Below are 19,617 nucleotides of genomic sequence, written 5' to 3'. Positions count from 1 at the left end.
ATCATGTGTATTTGTTAGAAGCTTTTATTTTGAGTTTTCCAATACAATTGTTTTGAGCAACCTTTGTTGGACTTTATTACACCTACTTTACCAGCTGGAATGATCGGGGGAAAGAGTTAGAGGAAGAAGAAGAGTACTTTAAGCTAGTCTGCAGTCATGGCTTGAGGCCGGAGAGAGGAGTGAAAGACCAAGGAATGGAGCTCCTGGCAAAGGCTAGAAACAAAGAGCTGTAGAATAGCATGATTGACATAGTCAGTAGATATGGTAGAGAGAGATAGAGAGAGAGAGAGATAGAGAGAGAGAGAGAGAGAGAGAGAGAGAGAGAGAGAGAGAGAGATCAACTGGCCTTTTGTAACTCTATCAATTAAACACAAGATCTAGATCCCAAATAATCCTTTCTAATTAATGATCTATTGCACAAGGGTTCCCCAAAAAAGGCTCTAGATTAAATCATAGTACATGTGAAATACACTGGCAGTAAAAAGCATTTGTGATGTACATGATAGAACTCTACTAAAGTCTCTGAAGGTCATCCTGAGTTCTTGAATTTTGTCTTGGCTACACTCAAAAGAAATATATTAAACAGTACAGAGAAGCTGAAGTACAATATCATACATTGGTATAGCAAGTATTATGTACTAATTATCAAAGATCTTACTCACCCCTTTCCCACGCCCCCTTGCTTTGCTTCTGTTTTCTTTTCGGGGAAATTACATGTATTCCTCTCTGCATTGATACATTCGGCTAGGTATTGGTCAATATTAAAAGAGTACTGATAGCAAACTGAAGAAAAAAATGAAAGCAAAATTAATGGAATGTGCCTTTTTCCATTCCTAGATTTTTAAAATGCAGTATAAATTATCTTGATTTATTTTTGTGTGTTATCCAATTGGTCCATGTAATAATTTGGAAAAATCCTTGCTCTGAATGTCACATATTATGAAACTACAAAGTATAATGTAACTTCACAATATACCCCCCCCCCCCCCCCCCCCCCCCCCCACCAACAAAATTGTTTTACCCCGCGACACAATACACATATATATGGATAGAGCAATTAGTATACAAGCAATGATGCTTTCATTTTACAATAGAAGCATCACACCAATAAAATATATATGTGTATTTCACAAGAGTGCTTGCATATACTAAATGCACATTGTGAATGATTTATATCAAGCACTCTTGTGAAATACACATATATAGATTTTATTGATGAAATAAAATAACTTGCATTTATCCTCTATGCGCTTAACTTTCACATTTTTAGTAGTATCATGTTTCAAGAATAAATTTAAACCAAACAAGCTATCGGTCATTTTTGTGCTACTTGCACATTTAAGTATTTTCAACATCAATCACTGCAAACATTTGCACATTTCAAAGTCTTAAAAGAATAATATATCAAACAGGGAAAAAATGAACTTGAACTGATATTAAGAGCAGCCCAGAAAAATGAAAGAAATCATCGCAAAATTATCTTCATTGATTGCACATCCATCCAATATGAGACACTCCAAATGGCCTCCTTTACACGTGACATGATAAATCCAATATAAAAGAAAAACTAAACATCACAGCAAAGAGTAGCTGCCTCCAAGGATGTACCCTGGTGAATGTTCTCCCCAAAGTATCTTTGCATGGTGAGGCATAAATGTAAAGCACACAATTAGTTATTTATGCCACATACTTTTGTTTGTAAGGTGGTTCAGCATGCCATATGCGAACAAGATTTTAAAAAACGAAACATTTCAACCTTGTGTCGCGCTCAATGTCATTAAAATTCTGATCAATTGTTGTACAAATAAGGAGAGAAATTTACATTCAATTCCATCTAGGAAAATATGAAAAGATCAAACATTTAAGGTATATGTACATATGCCTACATGTACCTCTGAACTCTTTTGTTTTTATGGCACAATATATTTTACAGTGTACAACATTTATAATTATCATTACTTTGATATTCCGGTTAAAACTTGAATCACTTTGACAAAAACAAAAAAAGAAAGAAAGAAATTCTCTCCCTATTATTACTTGTTCAGAGACAGGAGAACTTAACTCTGTGTTTAAGTACATGTATATGAGTTATAATCCTTTTTCCTCTAAACAGACAATATCACGATTTCCACTGTTTGGAGCAAGAAGGGCATTAACTCATAGATATTAACACATGAGTTTACACCCTTGTGGCTCCTAACAGAATTGGTTTCAATAGTAGGGAGGTTGAATGGAGACAATTGTAAAAGTATAGAACCAGACTGTTACTGACACACACAAACATATACACACTCACGCACCCTCATAGACACCAGCTATGGCAGAAAAATAATCCTGATAAGGCAAAGCTCTACGAGAACTGAGGCATGTCCCAGAGCGTACAAACCAAATTTAACTTCTGAAGATAAGATATACAAGTATGATTGAATTGGTGTAAGATTCTTTTCTATGGAGACACTAAATAAAGGCTCATTCAGATAGACAACGTAAACGGCTGCATTTTTGTATTGGCGCAAAACTTTCCCACTTGTTCCAACACACCAACAAAAAAAAAACAAAAAAAATCAAAATTGTGTGACTCGGGAAGGTCTATATTCTTTGGAGGACTGTTACTAGTATGCTGTCCATAATATATTTCAAGTAGTGCCCGAAGGGAGAAGGCGCTTAGGAAAAAAACAGAAATTGGCTATGTCACAATCCACTTAGCAAACTGCCAATTTGAGATTTGCAATGGTATAGTAATCTCATATTACATACATTTATTTCAAACTTTCACCATTCTGTTTCTATTATTTTCCTGCTTTCATACAAATTAATTTAAACCAAGTGTTGGATTGCCCTTTAACTCTGTGTTATAAGCAAAGAGATTTGATCATACACAGGTTTATAGAAGATCCAGCAATGTGATGCCATATTACACATAACATCATCATAATAAAAGAACCTGTAGTAGTTTTGCTGCATCATATCCAGTCAGACCGTGGTGCATATAAGCCAATGAGGCTTACAATTAATATTCATTTAGCATTCTCATCCACGAACTTCACTGATTTGCGAGGGCTGAACTGAGTATAATTTTCAGGGTGATATTGCAGCATGGTGCTTTGATGACGATAGAGAGTGTTATCTTCATTTGTCATGGCAGAGTGCCACACCATCTGATTCTTCATTCCTATACCAAATTTAACATAATACATGAAGTTCAAAGTATTATTTCCACAATATTAATTGACCGTAATTATGCAACTTTTTTTCATCAGTGATTTTGCATCGTAATTTGTGTTTGTGGTTCCTGACCCAGCTAAAAAAGCAAATTGTATAATTTGAATGGTACACCAGAGAAATTATTCCAGTGAACAAAAATGTCAAATTGAAATTGACGCAAAGTAGGTACCGGTAGTCTTGGAATTTTTGAAGTACAAATTTAGCCTAAAAACGCAAATTATTTAAATTTAAACCCGAATTAAAGACTTAAATAATTCTAAGCTGGTGTGTATGTATGTATGCACTCACCAATATAATTCTAAGCTGGTGTGTATGTATGTATGCACTCACCAATATAATTATCAAACATTGTGGATTGACTGTATCTGAACAAGCCTCAAGTGTTCTCACCTTGGTCACACTGTCAAACTGAAATTGACTCTAAAGCAACTTGGCCATTATAGGAGTATGTAACTAGAGTAGAGATAGTTACATCAACAAAAATGACACTCGTTGAGATGTCATATTGACGGAGCACTGAAATAGTTCCCTCATTATGCTCCAAGTTTGATCTGGTGTCAGTCTCATTGGTGTGACTGAGGTTTTGCTGTTGTCTCGTTGTCAATAAAATAATGTATTAAATAAAAGAGTATACACAATTGTAGTATTTCCAATATGACAGAATCCTTCAAAAACAAATCATTGCAACATTTGGTGAAGAGGAAGGGTACTTTACAATGTAGTCTTTGGCATGAAAAACAAATGATGGATAATTCCCCCAAAAGGATCAATTTGCAAAGAATCTTGGAATTTGAATTCTTGAAATCTAGATACAAATTGCCATTACTGTCTTGCCACAGATGCAGCATGTGTAGACTGCAGTTGCTACTGTGATTTCTGGTGCTGTACAAATTTAAGACCATTTTCTAGACTTTTTTTAATAATGAAGGACATTATGAGGATAAGTTAGTTTTGATATCTCATGATAGAAATTAGAATGATAAAAAGTACATGTAATTCATGATAAAATGGGTGCAATTCAGAATTATTTTTTTTTAAATTTATGAATAAAAAGTGTATCCCATACCATATCAAATACAGGTATTTAGAATTTACAATATTATTTGTCCTATATTGTATATTAAGCTTTTAAATGACACCTATGGTGACGAAATCAAGATGAAATTTTAAATTACCTCCAAGATATGTATTTATTTAGAGATCTGTTTTACATTCCTTCAACTGTATACACCTGTATGTTATTCTATTTTACAAGCAGAAATGAAGAATGTCTTGTAACATTCAAAATATTAATGATTGATTGTCAGAGCGGTCCTAGAATCAAATATTAGGTTCAATCAGTAGGGCGACAGTAGCAAACTGCATCTGCATCACATGAAGCCAGAGAGCAACCAAAGAACAACATGGGGGCTGTTTCTCAAACCGGCATAAGTCTTACTTCTTGGACATGCAATTGAAACATGAGTCATCCAGACTTAAAGTGAACCAATCACCAAAACATGTTTTCCTCTTGATGTATTAAAGGGGTTCCATATTGCTATGCAATATTCAAAGGACAGTGCATGATCTTCAAATATTACTTCTACAAAGAGGTTTTGCATTTTCGATAAACTCTAAGTAAGTAGTAAAATGCCGTTGAGTACACTATTTCTTGCTCGCATAGAATAAGGTGCGCACAGAACCAGGGCTCCATACAAAGCGTTTTGTATTACCCTTCATTTTCATCATACTCCTAAACCGTTAACCTATAAAATGCGAGTCAAAATTATTGTTGGTTGACTATACAGTTATGATAAAACATTGATAATTCTCGGTTTCGTTTTTTCTTGGACGCACTGTATATATTTTGGCTAAACACGCATTACCGGTACATTGTTTTAGGTGATTTGAACACTTTAATATGGGATGTCTACGAACTGTGGCAGTTTTGAGAAACTGGACCTTGGTTGCATCTTACACCTTCCAACTTGACATCGCGGAACAGGACTTAAGCTACAGAAATTGGATGTTTGATTCTCGCAGCGTTCACTGTATGTCACCTGACGTCTCTTCGCCTACGCAGCTCCTGATGCTGGTGCTGTGTCGCCCCCTCTTGTTCTAGGAGCTTCTCCTTGCGGGCTCGTATTCGCGGTGACTGGGAGTGGAGTTTGCGGAAGATTTCGCCAAACTTGTTTTCTGGGTAGAGGGTCAGGAGGAGATTCTCGAGGAACACGTAGAAGAGTCGTTTGTTCAGCGTGTGGTTCTGAAGCATGTTAAAGGTTCTCAGCATCCCCCGCCGCGTCGTCTCCGAGCCGATGAAATTCTTCAGGTCATCTGAATTACAAAGGAGACAGAAAAGGTTTTCTTGGTTTAGATCCGAAGAACGATAGTTAACATAATGGGTTCTTACATTTCCTTCTTTTCTAGGTGCTCCTGATATCATCATCCTGGCTTTAGCCAAGCTGCCATACATAGCAAAATAAGCAGTTAACTTAAAGTATGTCCTCAAGCACAATACCCATTTACTACACCCATATTGAAAAAGACAATCATAGACGATATGGCTTTTTTATAAGGTAATCACTGGATCAGGATTCTCCCTCTCAATTTCTAGTGCCTTCCAACTGCATTTGAAAGATAATACTAATTTAGAACTTCCCTAAAAAAAAGGGGGGGGGGGGGGGCTTGAAAATGTTTTAAAGTGGAAAAATAATGACTTTTAGTTGTCGGATTGACTTAAGAGCTATAGAGCCATTAAGTGATAGTCTGATTTTCAGACCATATTGTACCGAATGGTCGTAAGTTTTATGCTGTGCAAAGATTCAATCAGTTTAATTTTGGCCATTACAAGAAGTGGGTTATTGATGTAGACAAATGTTCATGTACCCTTTACAGCTCATTTTATGTATGCTATTACCAAAGAAAGAAAAAAGGCAAGTCAGTCACTCAATAGTGTCTGACAGTGAAGTCTAGCAAGTAAATGGGTTTCCTTGCATAATTTGAATAATATGACACTGCTAACGTTTAAATTTCACAAATAGGACATACATGACATATTCATAATTCCTGCAAAGTTCTACACAATTTGATGTTGGCTGCAAATGGGACATAGTATCTTTAAGAGGGGAAAATAAAAGTGGTTCCTCCTCCCCCTTTCCTTCTTCTGTGGGATTACAAAATTCATGTCTATGAGCAAAGCATTGGCTTCCCCTTCCTGACAACCCTGAATCCAGCCCTGACAGTAGAGTACATACATGTATATATATTCTCAGTAAAGCATTCCATAGGTATAGCAAGGAATGTTACCTGGCACACTGCCAAATAATTCAGCCTTAGCAGCAACTCTGGTCCTGAGCTTTGTAGCCTCATCTCTGGGTTCAGGGACTTCTGCTAGCACACCACCAGGCCAGAAAGACTCTCTGGTATCAGGATAGAAACAAAGATAGACATAGAGTGACAGCAAGAGACAGAGAGAGAGAGAGACAGAAAGAATAAGAGAAAAGGAGGAGAGAGGGGGAGGGAGATAGAGAGAGAAGGGGGAAGTTGGTGGGAGGGGGAGAGGCAGAGAGACAGACAGAGATAGGGGAGAACAGAAAGATTAAGAGATCGAAATCAAAACATGTAGTGAGACAAAGAGATAAAAACAGACACAAAAAAGAGAGAGAGAGAAGAGATTGAGAAGAAAGAGGTAAAATCACATGCAGATAAAAAGAGGGAACAAAAGAGTAAAAATAAAAAATTAATATAAATTGTAGAGGCATTCCTGCAAGACATTAACCAATGAAATGTACTTTCTCTTTCAATTGTCATTATTTATCTTTTTGTGAAGGTCAGAGTTTCAACTTTGCGAAAGCACATAATTGCCCCATTTAAGATTACCCACTCAGCTTCAAGTTGCATTACTGGTTCTACAACACATGCTCCTGTGACAACTAACTCCACAGTCAATATCCTACACCAACATAATTCAAACTTTAAACCCTAGACGAAACACTGTACCTAACCCTAACAATAACCAAAACAATAACCCTAACCATATATATTTTATGAAATCAAGCTTGGAACAAATGTTGCTAGAGCATGAGTAGGATCACTGAATTCCTTACTTGAATCTTTTTACAAGTTCTGCCACATGAGCTGGTGATGTGATTGTCTCCACTCCCTCGATTATCCTGGAGTTGATCTTGGTGCCAAATGCTGCCTTGATGATCTGTCGCAGGAGGGTTTCCACCTGACGACGTAGCCACTGATCACGATTCTTCAGGTCAAAGACTTCATCCACTAGCAGCAGCATGACCCGCAATGGAATGTTGTCATCATCCTGGAAATAATATCTTTAACAGTTGGTGACTTTTCTCATTTTACCAATCAAATTATTCACATAAATTGATTGAAATTCGCTCTAATCACTGACTTCTAAATAAAAACTCATCATTTAAATTGGTAATTAATACCAACATTATCTTCATCATGAAGGCCTCACAACACTACAATAACAATACAACTTAATCATTCATGATACTTTAGGGGTCCTTTATCAGGAAAATTCCATTTCTATTCCTGTTGTTGTCCCTTTGGGTGTTTCTTCTAAGTTTCTTCTAAAATTGGATGAGATTATCTAATGTGCAATGGGCTTTAAGGATGTCATTTATATCTTTACTACACAGTTATTCACATAACAAGGACAAAACTATCAAAAAGAACAGCCATAATCATTCAAAACCTGTGGCAAACATGGCACCCAAAACTTTGTCCTGCTCCTCTTGGGTATTTAATTGTAATGAATTTCAAAGTAATGAAGCATTTCTAGGATTTGTTCAAGTTGAAGAATGAGATGTACTTACTGCAGAGCTGATTACAGAAGACACTCTACCAATATCTTGCAATTGCTTGGGTGGCTACGAGAGGAAGGAAAACATTTATGATTTAGTTGATTGGCCGCTAGCAGAATGAAAGCAACTGTGATTGAGAACATCATCTTAGTGTTTTTAGATTGTCAATGGGAGAATTCTAAATCAATTTAAGACGATATAATAAATTATACCACCAAACCAACCTTGGTAGACTTCTAATGACTATGCTATTGGGGGTTTATTTCTCCATTCGACATCACTGTTTAATCAATCCTTCTAGCCATTTCTTCACACGCAAGTTAGTGCAATCAATGTAGATTACGCAAGTTTCAACATGTAATGAATGGGAGGCACTCACAGACTTCGTACTAAAGATATCAAATTTGCTGCCAAAACGAAATAAAGGGTGATTTTGTAGCATGCAAGTGAAGAAAATCTGCCCAGATATACCTGAAAGAATTTATGCAAGTGCACCTGAATTTTCATATTTTGATACATGCCAAAATTTGCCAAAGTAAATTATACTCCAGAAACTTGGTAGATTTGCAGGAACAAATCACAATTATTTTGTTTGATTGTCATTTTTAGCTCATGTTTTGAAATTGGTAATGGACCTGGTATTTCTCTTCTTAAACTTGCATACTATTTTTAGATTGTAGGATGGTTGGGGGCAAGACTGCATAACACTATCAAAAAGAGATTTTTTTTTTCAACCTTGCCATATCCATACTGTGGGCATTTGGGTGCCGACTCACCGCAAAGGGACATTCCGGAATACTACCTATTCTGACAGCATTCTGGAAATAACACTTGATACATGGCCGAAAGTACCGCATTGTACACGCCGCCGGAATTGGGATTAAGAAGACAATGGATTGAGACTGAGGGGAGCATTCCTGAATAGAATGTCTTGCTTGGAAATCATCAGCTTACCTTGAAGACTTTATTCATGGTGTCGGACATCTTATCTGATACCATGGTAACGCCATCAGCAAGATTCCCTGGGAGGACTTTGACTGTGTGGGCCACGTTGCGAACGCCAGTCTTCAAAGGGTTAACAAAATGGTCCATCTACACGGATGACAAATGAAAATGGGTGGAATTGGTTAACAATTACAAAATTATTCAGTTGTCTAAAGGTTGAGAAAAACATTGCTAAGTCAAAGGGGTAAAAAATGCTCCATCAACATACAGGTGTCAATGAGAACAGGGGAAAATGATAACAGTAGTATTAGACAATTATTGTAGTCCTGATGACTAAAAAGGACAATATATTGTCAAACCAAATATATTCACTAATTTTTACAAGTAATCTAGATTGTCATGTTGCAAGGTAATGGAGTCAACAGAAACAGCCTGCAATAGTCAAATAAATGATATAGTCTCAATGAATTCTGTTAACCTTACCCGTCTTGCCAATAGACCTTTGCCCCTATGATAGACTCCCGGCTCCAGGAAATTACAGATAATGCTCTGTAGACCAGGATTAGTGGTCAGCACATCTTGATTTAGAAGAGTCTGGAACAAACAAAATTGGCATAACAAATGTAATGGTGACTGACAGGTGATCGAATGCAACCTCAATAGGTTGTATGAAAATTAAGAAAACAACCACAAGTGATTAGCAATTACAAGACTAAATATGGAAAATACAATTGATTATGCTGTATAATTTTAATATAATATGATTTTCATGTATTATATATATATAGTAAAGGAGATAATGAACATTGTCGAGCGTGTGTGCAGCGCTTTGTAACTGCAAGGAAAAGGTGCTATATCAAATACCTTTTGGATTGGATTGGATAATGAACACAGTCTCCTGTTAATTGGCTTTCGAATGGCGACATTCAAATTCAAGTGTAAATAATCATATCTGATTGGTAAAGCTCTCTCAAAAAATGATTGAAACCCAATCATAAACTGCATTATATTTGAGTTGTCTTGATGATATGAATTACAGATTAGTTATAATTATAAATTACTTGCAATCACCATAACCTATTTTCCTGCTCCAGTATGCTTGTAATTGCAAAAATGAGATTCAGACCTGAATATATTGCGTGAGTGACTTTGCCCTCTTCTCTAAGAAGCTCTTATTGGTGTTCTTGAAAGCACGTTTCGCCGGCAGGAGTAGAGTTCGAAGCGACTCGTATTTTTCCGCCAGGCACATATGAAGGTCATGGAAGTCGCTGTATCGCCTGAAGACGTCCCAGATCTCTGTCACACCCTGACTGTCTGTTCTTGTAACGTGGATTGCGTAGACAGCATAGGACTTGCCTTTCTCTTTAACAATACCTACAGGCCCAAGAGAAATGGAAATAAGAAAGCATGATTAAACAAGAAAAAATATTAGGAAGAAGTACAGATGCTTTAAGTTACATTAATCAACAAAAAAGCAGCAATTTAATGGTGCAAATAAACATAAATATTTTAGACATTCCAGATCTCGGTCATGCCCTGACTGTCCGTTCTCATGACATGGATTGCATAGAAAGCATAAGACTGGCCTTTCTCTTTCGACAATACCTGAAGACACAACAGAAATAAGATTAGGTAGTTCTAAATAAGAAAATACTTTCTGAAGTAGTACAGGTGGCTTAAATTAGAATATTTGATGAAGATGAAAATGTCCAAGAGCTCTGTCTCGCTCTGGCTCTCTGTTATCTTAACATGAATAGCGTAGGCAGCGTAGGACTTGGCTTTCTCTTTCACAATACCAGAGAGTGAAAGGAATTGTGAATATGTTGGGATTTTCAGGAAGATTAATTTGAGTTGTTACAAATACAATGATTCCAAACCCCAGAATACTCAGTTTGATATACATGTATTTACTTCATAGAGACCAATTCATGGGAACTTTTAGACAGTTTCTTCAACAATTTAACCACAAGACATTGGAACCATTGAGTTACATGAACGAAATTTATCGCACAACTACATTGACCACATTTTTATAGGATTTGGGTGGTTCCTCTATAAACTCTAGGGCAATTAAGTTGTCAACAAATTAAAATCACATAAGCATGGGTTCTCTCATCGGGAATTTGACACAATTTCAGTATTTACCCGGTTGACAGATGTTATTAATCACCAGGAGCAGTCTTTACTTTTTACAACCCACAGGTCTTATGTAAATACTGCTCCCTCCTCCATTCATCCAGGATGGTAAAGGTATCCTCACTGCACATTTCCCTCACCCAAAGACTCTCCGAAAGACTGGGGGTCTTTCTTGCTGGGACATCCAATTTGTTGTGTGCAAGACTTGAACACCCATTAATGGTATTTCCACCAAATCCGATGTCAGTGAATTATGACCTCCTGCACAAGGAAACTGCCTACTATATTCCTTTTACTTCCATAAACACCCATGAATGACTTACTTGCATGTGTGATGTACGCCATGATGTGTGGTTTGTTGTTGTCAATGTGACCAGGGGTCTCAAGATCATTCAGCTGCTCTATAGATCCCTGGCTACCCAAAGACGATAGGTCTTCTGATGACTAGATCATAGTAGAGCGGGAGAAAAATTGAGAAATGTTACAGTAAAGAGCACAACATATAGGTAGACACATGGTTCTCACTAGAGTAGTGCAATATTGACCTTGATGCTCATACCGTGGAACCTGCATATAAAGATAACTCAAGGGAGACAAGAAAAGTGGTCTTCATAAGGCAGGTGGTCTTAAGAATAGGTTCTTTAGTACAGGTTTCATTGAGAAATGCTGTTTAGCGGCAACAGAAAAATGTATTCTTTCTAGACAGGATCTCTATTGGTCTCTTGCCTCCCAGAGATGATAGGTCGTGGCAGTGATACGAGAGGAAAATGGAAATATCAGAAATCACAGCAAATGAATATACCTTAATTAACGTTGTATAAACCGCCCTCGTGTATTAACCGCACCCCTCTTTTTTTGCTGTCGGCAGCAAGCCAGGTCCGTGTTAAAAAGCCCACGCGGGAAGGCTTTCATTTAACTGCGAGGTGCAGTTGAATATGTAAGATCATTAATGTAAATTAAAAAAGAGTAGAGGACCTAGGATAGAACCTTGTGGTACGCCGTGAAATAGAAGAAAAATTGGAGGAATTATTATTATAAACTACATTTTGAGATCTATCAGAAAGATTACTTTCAAACCAAGAAGACAAACAAATTTGAGTGTTGTTCTAGTTTCCGAGTGGTGAGTCAACACACCCAATTCCTGAGCTGGGAGACATTGCCAGGCGTAGCGCCAGATGGAGGGGCATAAATCGAAACTTTAAAAAGACGCACCCCCGACTTTGAATTTTTTTTCGCGGCAAAAAAGTTCGGTTAATACAACGTTAATTATGGTACATGTCTTTGTCATTTATTTTCATTCTCGTGGAATAAAATCCTAAAAGCAAAGCTCATTTCCATGGGGCATCATGTTTTCAAGCTTTACTTCATTTGCATTATAATTTTGTTAAACCATTCTATAATCTCCTTCCTGTTCTTGCAGGAGATGGCTAATCCCTCCTTTGACTAGTTTTGCCAAAAATATCCAGCACTGAATTTCTTTGTGAAACAGGATATGTACATACAGTGTTCACACTGAAAACATGGAACCTAGAAGAGTTAAACTTCAAAGTTTGAACCTTGTGAAGAACATTGACAGAACTTCTCAATTAACTCATTGCTATTTACATGTATACCTGAAGTAAATATATTAACTTTCTTTTTGTTTCTTTTACAGAGAAGAAAAACCGACAAATACTGTAGTAATACCCAAGAAAGAAAAAAAAACTTAAAACATTGACTTTAGTTGCCTCTCTCAACCTGGGTGATTGGGTTAGGCAGACTGTGGGAGGGAGGGGGAGGGTACTCACAGCCACAGTACTGTTGTCAGGCGATGAATCAAGCTGGACGGAAGCATCGTCTCCTAGACGGGCTGAATCATCATCTTTGAGTAGATCAAGTTCTGCCAGGCATTTCACATAGCTAGGACTAAGCTTGAAGGCCGGTAAGAAACGATCCTCTTCTAAAATGCTGAACACCTACAGACAAGATATGCATATCATAAAGATGAGTGACATTAAAGACTCATTCAGAAATGGTGTAGTAAATTGGGGCATTTTTTGTCTTTAAAGGTATTACTAAATAAATGGAATTTGCACCCCACAAAGGTCCTATGCATATTCACTGAGCTCTGTGTTTTAAGATACAGAATTGTGTAGTGTATTACACTTACATCATAACAAAGAAAAACAACAAGACAGATGTGACTGTGCCTTCAATATCAGAGCTGACAATATTTGGTTTTTGTAATCAGGGAGATTTGGGGGAAGCGAGTAAGCCATTCTGGGTAGGGTCCAGAGGCCCTCTTGGAGCTCCAGGTTTTTAGCTATTCTGACACCTATTTTGGTACAAATTTTTAATGATATTTGAATATTTTGACAGTAATTTAGGGTATGATTCATAAGGAATTAGTGTTTTTATTGTAATTGTAATTGAAAAATTGTCAACAAAATATGACGCCTTTTCGCATAAAAACAAGCATCAAATGGACTCTAACTAAAACCATATTTTTAGCTTATCAAGTACACTTCCAAAAGGTTTTGTACTAATGCATTCACATTTAGATGTTTGCAAAGATCATGAAAATATGATATCTACTAGACTATGGTAGATCAAAGAAATTCAACATGAAGTCGCTCACACATGTGCAAGGTTACACTTAGATAACATATGAAACTCACATGAAATGATAACCATAGGGATTTTTTTTTTTTAATCCTAAGAATCTGGGAGATTTGTTATGTGTTGTCGGGATATCGGGAGATTGGTGGATTTTCCAGGAGTCTCCCAACAAATCCGGGAGGGTTGGCAGCTCTGCAATATGCCTTCACCTAAATTCAGTTTAGATCACGACTTGAAAAAGTGTCAAATGTGCTTGACCTCCGAGAGGATTTGGATTCTGCAGTTCAAGGCCCCGTCTTACAATAAGTTGATATCAATCGCAACTATGTACAACTATGTAAGACGGGGCCCAGTGGTCTAATGACTTGCAGTTAAAGTTCAACAACACTAAATATAAAACCTTTCATCTTGGGCATGGAAATAGTCATGAAACTTATAGCATGGATGGTAATACTCTACAGAAGAGAAGGATCTTGGCATTCTTATTGATCCAGAATTGAAATTTCATAAGCATGTATCTCTTGCAGTCAACAAAGCAAATAAAATGCTTGGCATAGTCAAACAAACTTGTTCACATCTGAATGAAGAGACACTTCCCATCTTATATAAATCTCTCATTAGACCCCGTCTGGAGTATGGGAATAGTGCCTGGCATCCTAAATTCTTTATGGATATCAACAAACTTGAAAGGGTGCAGACACGTGCCACTAAGCTACTGCCAAACTTAGCGAACAAATCATATGAACACAGACTCAAGCATCTGAAATTACACTTATTTGTATATATACGAAAACTAGTGACATGATTCAAGCTTATGAATTTCTGCATGGTATTAACTTTTGCCAATTAGACAAGTTCTTCACGATGCACCCATCCTGTGAAACCAGAGGTCCCTCATTGAAAATTTTCAAGCAACAATACAGACTCAACCTCAGAGGGCACTTCTTCAGCCAAAGAGTTATCAACGAATGGAACAATCTGCCTCAGTCTGTGGTCACAGCACCAAGTTTGAACATCTTCAAAAGATTAATTGACAACTATCGGTCAAAATTTCAGTATGTTGCGCGTGATCCATCTCTCTAGTGTGCCCTCAAGTTGTTTTGTCTGTTTGTTTTTAAACAACCATTAAAAATAAGCGACCGGAAGACCGACAGGACTACCTTTTCTTCTGTATACTGTTGATGTTGAATTATTCTTGGAATATCACAATGACAATCAAAAGCCTCTAGGCTACTTACATGTCAATTGATCTTTACGACATTTGACTTGACAATTCCAAAATCTGCACAATAGTTACACGTTTAAAGTTCACTGCTAAAAAAGCTTTAAATGGTCATAAATTTGGTCATAAAAAGGATAAAGAAACCTTTAATTTCATGTAAATTAACTTGTTGACCTTTGAGATTTTACCTTATTTTACCCCAAATCTGATCAATTTCTTTCACTATGGATGGATGGACGGACAGACGGACAACCCGAAAACATAATGCCTTTGGCACCACTCTCAGTGGGTGGTGGTTAAAAAAGGTTCACAGTGGCATATCTGAATGAGGCTTCATAATAACCCCATATGATAGTTTTAAGTTATCAAGCCGAGGTTGTAGGATATTCTTTGACAAATGTTTTAGGAGAGTGAAAACACACATTAAAATACGATGCAGCAGCTGTTGAATGAAGTATGAAGAAGAGTCCATCTTTTTGTAACATAAATGTGAAAAATGTGAAAAAATTCCTAAGGAGATAAGACAAAATACAAATATAGTTTTGAAAGATACTTTTTTGTCTCCAGGTGTTTGGTACAACCAGGGAGGTGAAAGAAAAGGAGGCGAAACTCTTGTAATTTATTCAAACGCATTCTTGAGTTCTAAAGCGTAACAATGGGATGTGTAACATTCCACTTGGCTTTGAAGTTCCATGCTCCGAACCGCGCTTCCACTGCGGGGAATTTCGGAAGCCAGGCACCAGTTTTACATTTATTACAAAATATTAAATTACCGGCAAAATTTCAGTGTAAATCAAAAACTTTATATGGGGATTTTATTAGGAATAGTGCATCAAACAAATTTTCAAATTTAGAACTCCGTCCTTCCTTTAATTTGTATGCCAGAGTTGGTAAAAGAAAAATTACATCCTGTCAAAAACTCAATATTTTAGGATGATGCGCTAATTTGTGCATGCTTTAATGTCCCGTTATTTGATCCATGATTTACAATCTTCAATAACATTAAGTTTGCTAATGCGTGTTTTCGCGTGTTTTTTGTATTTTTCCAAGTTTAAAAAAGGATGAAAGTACACAAGTTTGTGTTCGCTTGTTCTACTCTTTACACATTCAACAATGGATGAGAAATCATTGGAAGGGACAGCGAACAGTTGCAGTGATACCATTTTCTGATGTAGGAATTCTAAATCCTGAAATTTCATGCGCTCTTTTATCTCACCACCTGGTCAACAGTTGCAGATTAGCGCATAACTTTTTGGCGGCTTGGAGCATGGGGTCAAAGGAGAGCGGCTTGATTCCTGTCCTTCTCTATCACGTCCCTGGTACAACCCATATCTAACATAACTTTACTACAACAGGACCCGAGTTTAACCCTGTTCATTACACAAAGAACAGGCTTATCTAAAAATGTATTGATTATGTTTGTGCACATACATATAATCAATTTGTCAAACGTATACCACAGGATAACTACATGGAGCGCTAGCAGCTTGCCTCCTGAAATGACATACCAAAAGAAATTTAAATAATGTTTGACCATTATACAGCTTAAAGGCTTAATAGAACGGTTTCTGTAAAGGACTTTCCCACATCTTACATCATATTAGCATTTTCTTTCTTCATGCATTTCAATGTACATGTTGGGTCAAGATTTCTGAATTATGATATCATGGAACGGATTAAAGAATGAAAGGGAAACCATGTTATGCAAATTACAAGGGCCTATGATCCTTAAAGATAAAGTTGAGTTCTGGTCATGCGATTGCATTGTGAAAGAAATGTTGTGGAATCGATCAGAAAAGTTCGATCATCTAGCATACAAGTATTGGTGTGTACTGCAAGGTTCTGAAATCATCAAAATGATAAGAAATTTGGCCAGTCTTGGTAGTTTATACAAGCACTGTACACAGAAAGATGTATTTGGGACTACACAAACATGTGGCCGATTTTTATGATATTACATGCCACAATTAGAATATTAAGGCATTTGAAGAGCCATGATTTTCAGGGAACATTTTTTATCTGACTCTCTTCCACACTTGCATAATACAATAATAATGCTCACAAATTATTTGTTCACCTCTTCCCAGAACTCAATCTTCTCTTTAAATGTGCAATATAAGAAAATATTCTTCTAATTTTACCAGGAGATGGAGTTCATACCTTCTTTTGAGCTTCATCGAAGACAGTGTCAAGTGAAGTTTGATTTTTGATTCTCTGATGAGTTCTCTTGACCAGTTGACTGTCTAACTTCACCCTATTGGTTGCCTGGGAAATATCAAGATAAATAAATGAAGTGTTCAACTCTCTTTTGTTATGGCACAGGATAATATATGAAAACATGTCAAACTTTGAAATTACCACTGAAGTATTCTTTTTTTTCACAGGCTAAATATCTAGCTTCACTCTGTTTGTTGCCTATGAAGTATCACAATAGTAAATACGTCCAATTTCACTCCGTTGGTTGCCTGTAAAATATCAAGATAAATAAATATCATCTGAGGAAGTGAACAGTGTAGGTCTTATTCATTACAGCATAGGATAATAGATGAAAGCATGCAGCATTCACTTGCCAAAGCTTTGACTTTGCCACTGATAAAATGCTTTCACCAGCTATTGTCTTTACCCTATTTATGGCCTGAGAAATATCAAAATTTGATAACAGAATTCACTCATGGAATCACTGTGTAATGCAATATATGAATGAAAGCCTGTGGGATTCATAATTTCCCCAAATTTGTAGCAGAATCAGCAGAATCTTTCTTTCTTTTGACCAGTCAACTAACTTCACTCTGGTGATTGCCTGAGGAATATGAACGTATAGAAAGGTTGTCATCTGAATCATTCAGACAAATAAAAATCATCCCTTTCATTAACATTTTCACTGCATGTCGGCTTGGCCATACGTAATGTTTTATTTTTAATTATTTCATTCATGTAACTTTTGAAATAACATGTCACAACAATTGAATACTTAAGATTATGCAAGCAAACTTTTCTGCAATTTAACCTACAATCCATCAGCTGATAATGTTTAATTGTATCACCAATTTAAAGGCCTGAAAATTTATACAACATTGAAGGGCCATGTCACCAAAAAAAGCGAAACAAAAAGAAACAAAAACATTTTGATCTTAAGGTTTGGAGTTCTATGCTAAGGCCAAAAAAAAAATTTGTTTGGTTGTCCTCGATTGCTTTTTTTGGAGTAGGGGCGGGCGGGCGGATTTTTTTTTTTTTTTAATTCATTTTTTGTGTGTCTTTTTTTGATTTTTTTTTTCCCCATTTTTTTTTTTTTTTTTTTTTCCCCCATTTTATTTTTTTAATAATTTTTATTCCATAAAAAAAAATAATTGGGATTGTCAAGCATTTAAACAAACAAAGTTTATAAAACACTTAAATATGGTAAAAGACTAGTTTAATGCACAATGAATATCAAGACCAACACAGAAAGTATTTTTGGCTTTGAAATACAGCACCTTTTAAATCTCCATTGTACTAATTATAGCTACTTGTGCCCTTTATGTAGCAAACAATTCCTAATCGGTGACCATTGGTCCCCCATGATCCTCTTTATCTTATATTAACTGAGAGCTGATTTGATCTGTCCAGTGACCTTGCAGGGTGGTCTAATCCCTCCTGTAAACTAGTACAGATGGGCTTTAAAATGAGTTTAAGAATGCTCAGAACCTGATTTGAATGAACGGCATTTTGACATAGAAAAATAAAAATGGCAAGTTTAATAAATACTGGACCCCAGTTGATCTGTTATTATTGTATATTGTTGTATGTTGGAAGCTTGTCGAATAAAAATCAATCAATCAATCAAATGCGTACTGAAAAGACCAAACTGGCAACGGACGCATTTTGATCCTTGCAAATGCATAAAATGGTATGTTTGGCATTAAAGATTGCTTCCTCAAAAAAAAAAATTAAAAAAATTGAATTACAAAAAAAAAATACGAGCGGCCCGAAAATGACGAGCGGGCGGTCGAGGACAACCAAATGATTTTTTTTTTTTGGCCTAATATACTACATTCAAATATTATTCTGTGAAGATATTTCAAGTTCAAATACTCTCTCAAAGGTTGAGCATCAGACTACTTCAAAAGTGAAATTTTTGAAAAACTTACATCTTCTGCAAGATACTCTGTAAAGATGTTAAGGGCTGCTGAACGAAGCATCTCCATGACGACAGATTCCTTGTGAGGGGCGCCATCGCCTGGTTGGACTTTAGCCAGTTGGACGGCGGAGAGCTGTTGTTCAGCCATCACTCGGTACCCCTCCACCGTGTGCCAGAAGAAAACATAGGACTGGCAGTTCTCTTTCCTCATGAAGTCTGTTTCCATCAAAAGTTTGAGAAGATTGATTGGATGACATAATGGTTACTCATATAAAGTCAAGACCCTTTTTGGATCTCAACAAGCAATTTATCTGATGAAAATAGCTCTTTGGTGAATTTCACACACAAGAGAAATTCTTGATTTCAACCCTGGACTTGGCACTACATGTACATCTAACCCCAAACTCACATGTACAGTTGAAATTGATCTATAAAAGTACCCAATCGCAATCCTAATCATGACCCTAACTCTTCTTATTCTTTTTCAAGGCTAGAGCAAAGGTTAGATTAACATACATAGTACCAGTAAGTAACTTCTACAGTTCCACCAACAATTATTCTAA

General features: G+C 36.5%; 1 protein-coding gene across 2 annotated transcripts in view; it reads right to left on the bottom strand.

The window, feature by feature from the left end:
- Positions 1-1,314: 1,314 nt before the first annotated feature.
- The window catches only part of LOC115917988 (sorting nexin-13-like), a 59,147-nt gene continuing 40,844 nt past the window's right edge, over positions 1,315-19,617 (bottom strand). For both annotated transcript variants that reach the window (XM_030990527.1, XM_030990526.1), the window contains exons 11-21: positions 19,065-19,270; positions 17,098-17,202; positions 12,905-13,072; positions 11,441-11,561; positions 10,108-10,355; positions 9,465-9,575; positions 8,991-9,128; positions 8,049-8,102; positions 7,311-7,525; positions 6,511-6,623; positions 1,315-5,538 (exon numbers count right to left, since the gene is read on the bottom strand). In XM_030990527.1, coding sequence (XP_030846387.1) covers positions 5,261-5,538; positions 6,511-6,623; positions 7,311-7,525; positions 8,049-8,102; positions 8,991-9,128; positions 9,465-9,575; positions 10,108-10,355; positions 11,441-11,561; positions 12,905-13,072; positions 17,098-17,202; positions 19,065-19,270 — 1,757 coding nt within the window. In that variant the 3' untranslated portion in view covers positions 1,315-5,260. The remainder of the gene's footprint in view (positions 5,539-6,510; positions 6,624-7,310; positions 7,526-8,048; positions 8,103-8,990; positions 9,129-9,464; positions 9,576-10,107; positions 10,356-11,440; positions 11,562-12,904; positions 13,073-17,097; positions 17,203-19,064; positions 19,271-19,617) is intronic.

Source organism: Strongylocentrotus purpuratus, unplaced genomic scaffold (genome assembly GCF_000002235.5).
Source record: "Strongylocentrotus purpuratus isolate Spur 01 unplaced genomic scaffold, Spur_5.0 spur5_scaffold_19, whole genome shotgun sequence".
In the NCBI taxonomy this organism is placed as follows: domain Eukaryota; kingdom Metazoa; phylum Echinodermata; class Echinoidea; order Camarodonta; family Strongylocentrotidae; genus Strongylocentrotus; species Strongylocentrotus purpuratus.
The sequence above is the reverse complement of the archived record's forward strand: the minus strand, read 5'-3'. Positions and strand labels throughout refer to the sequence as shown.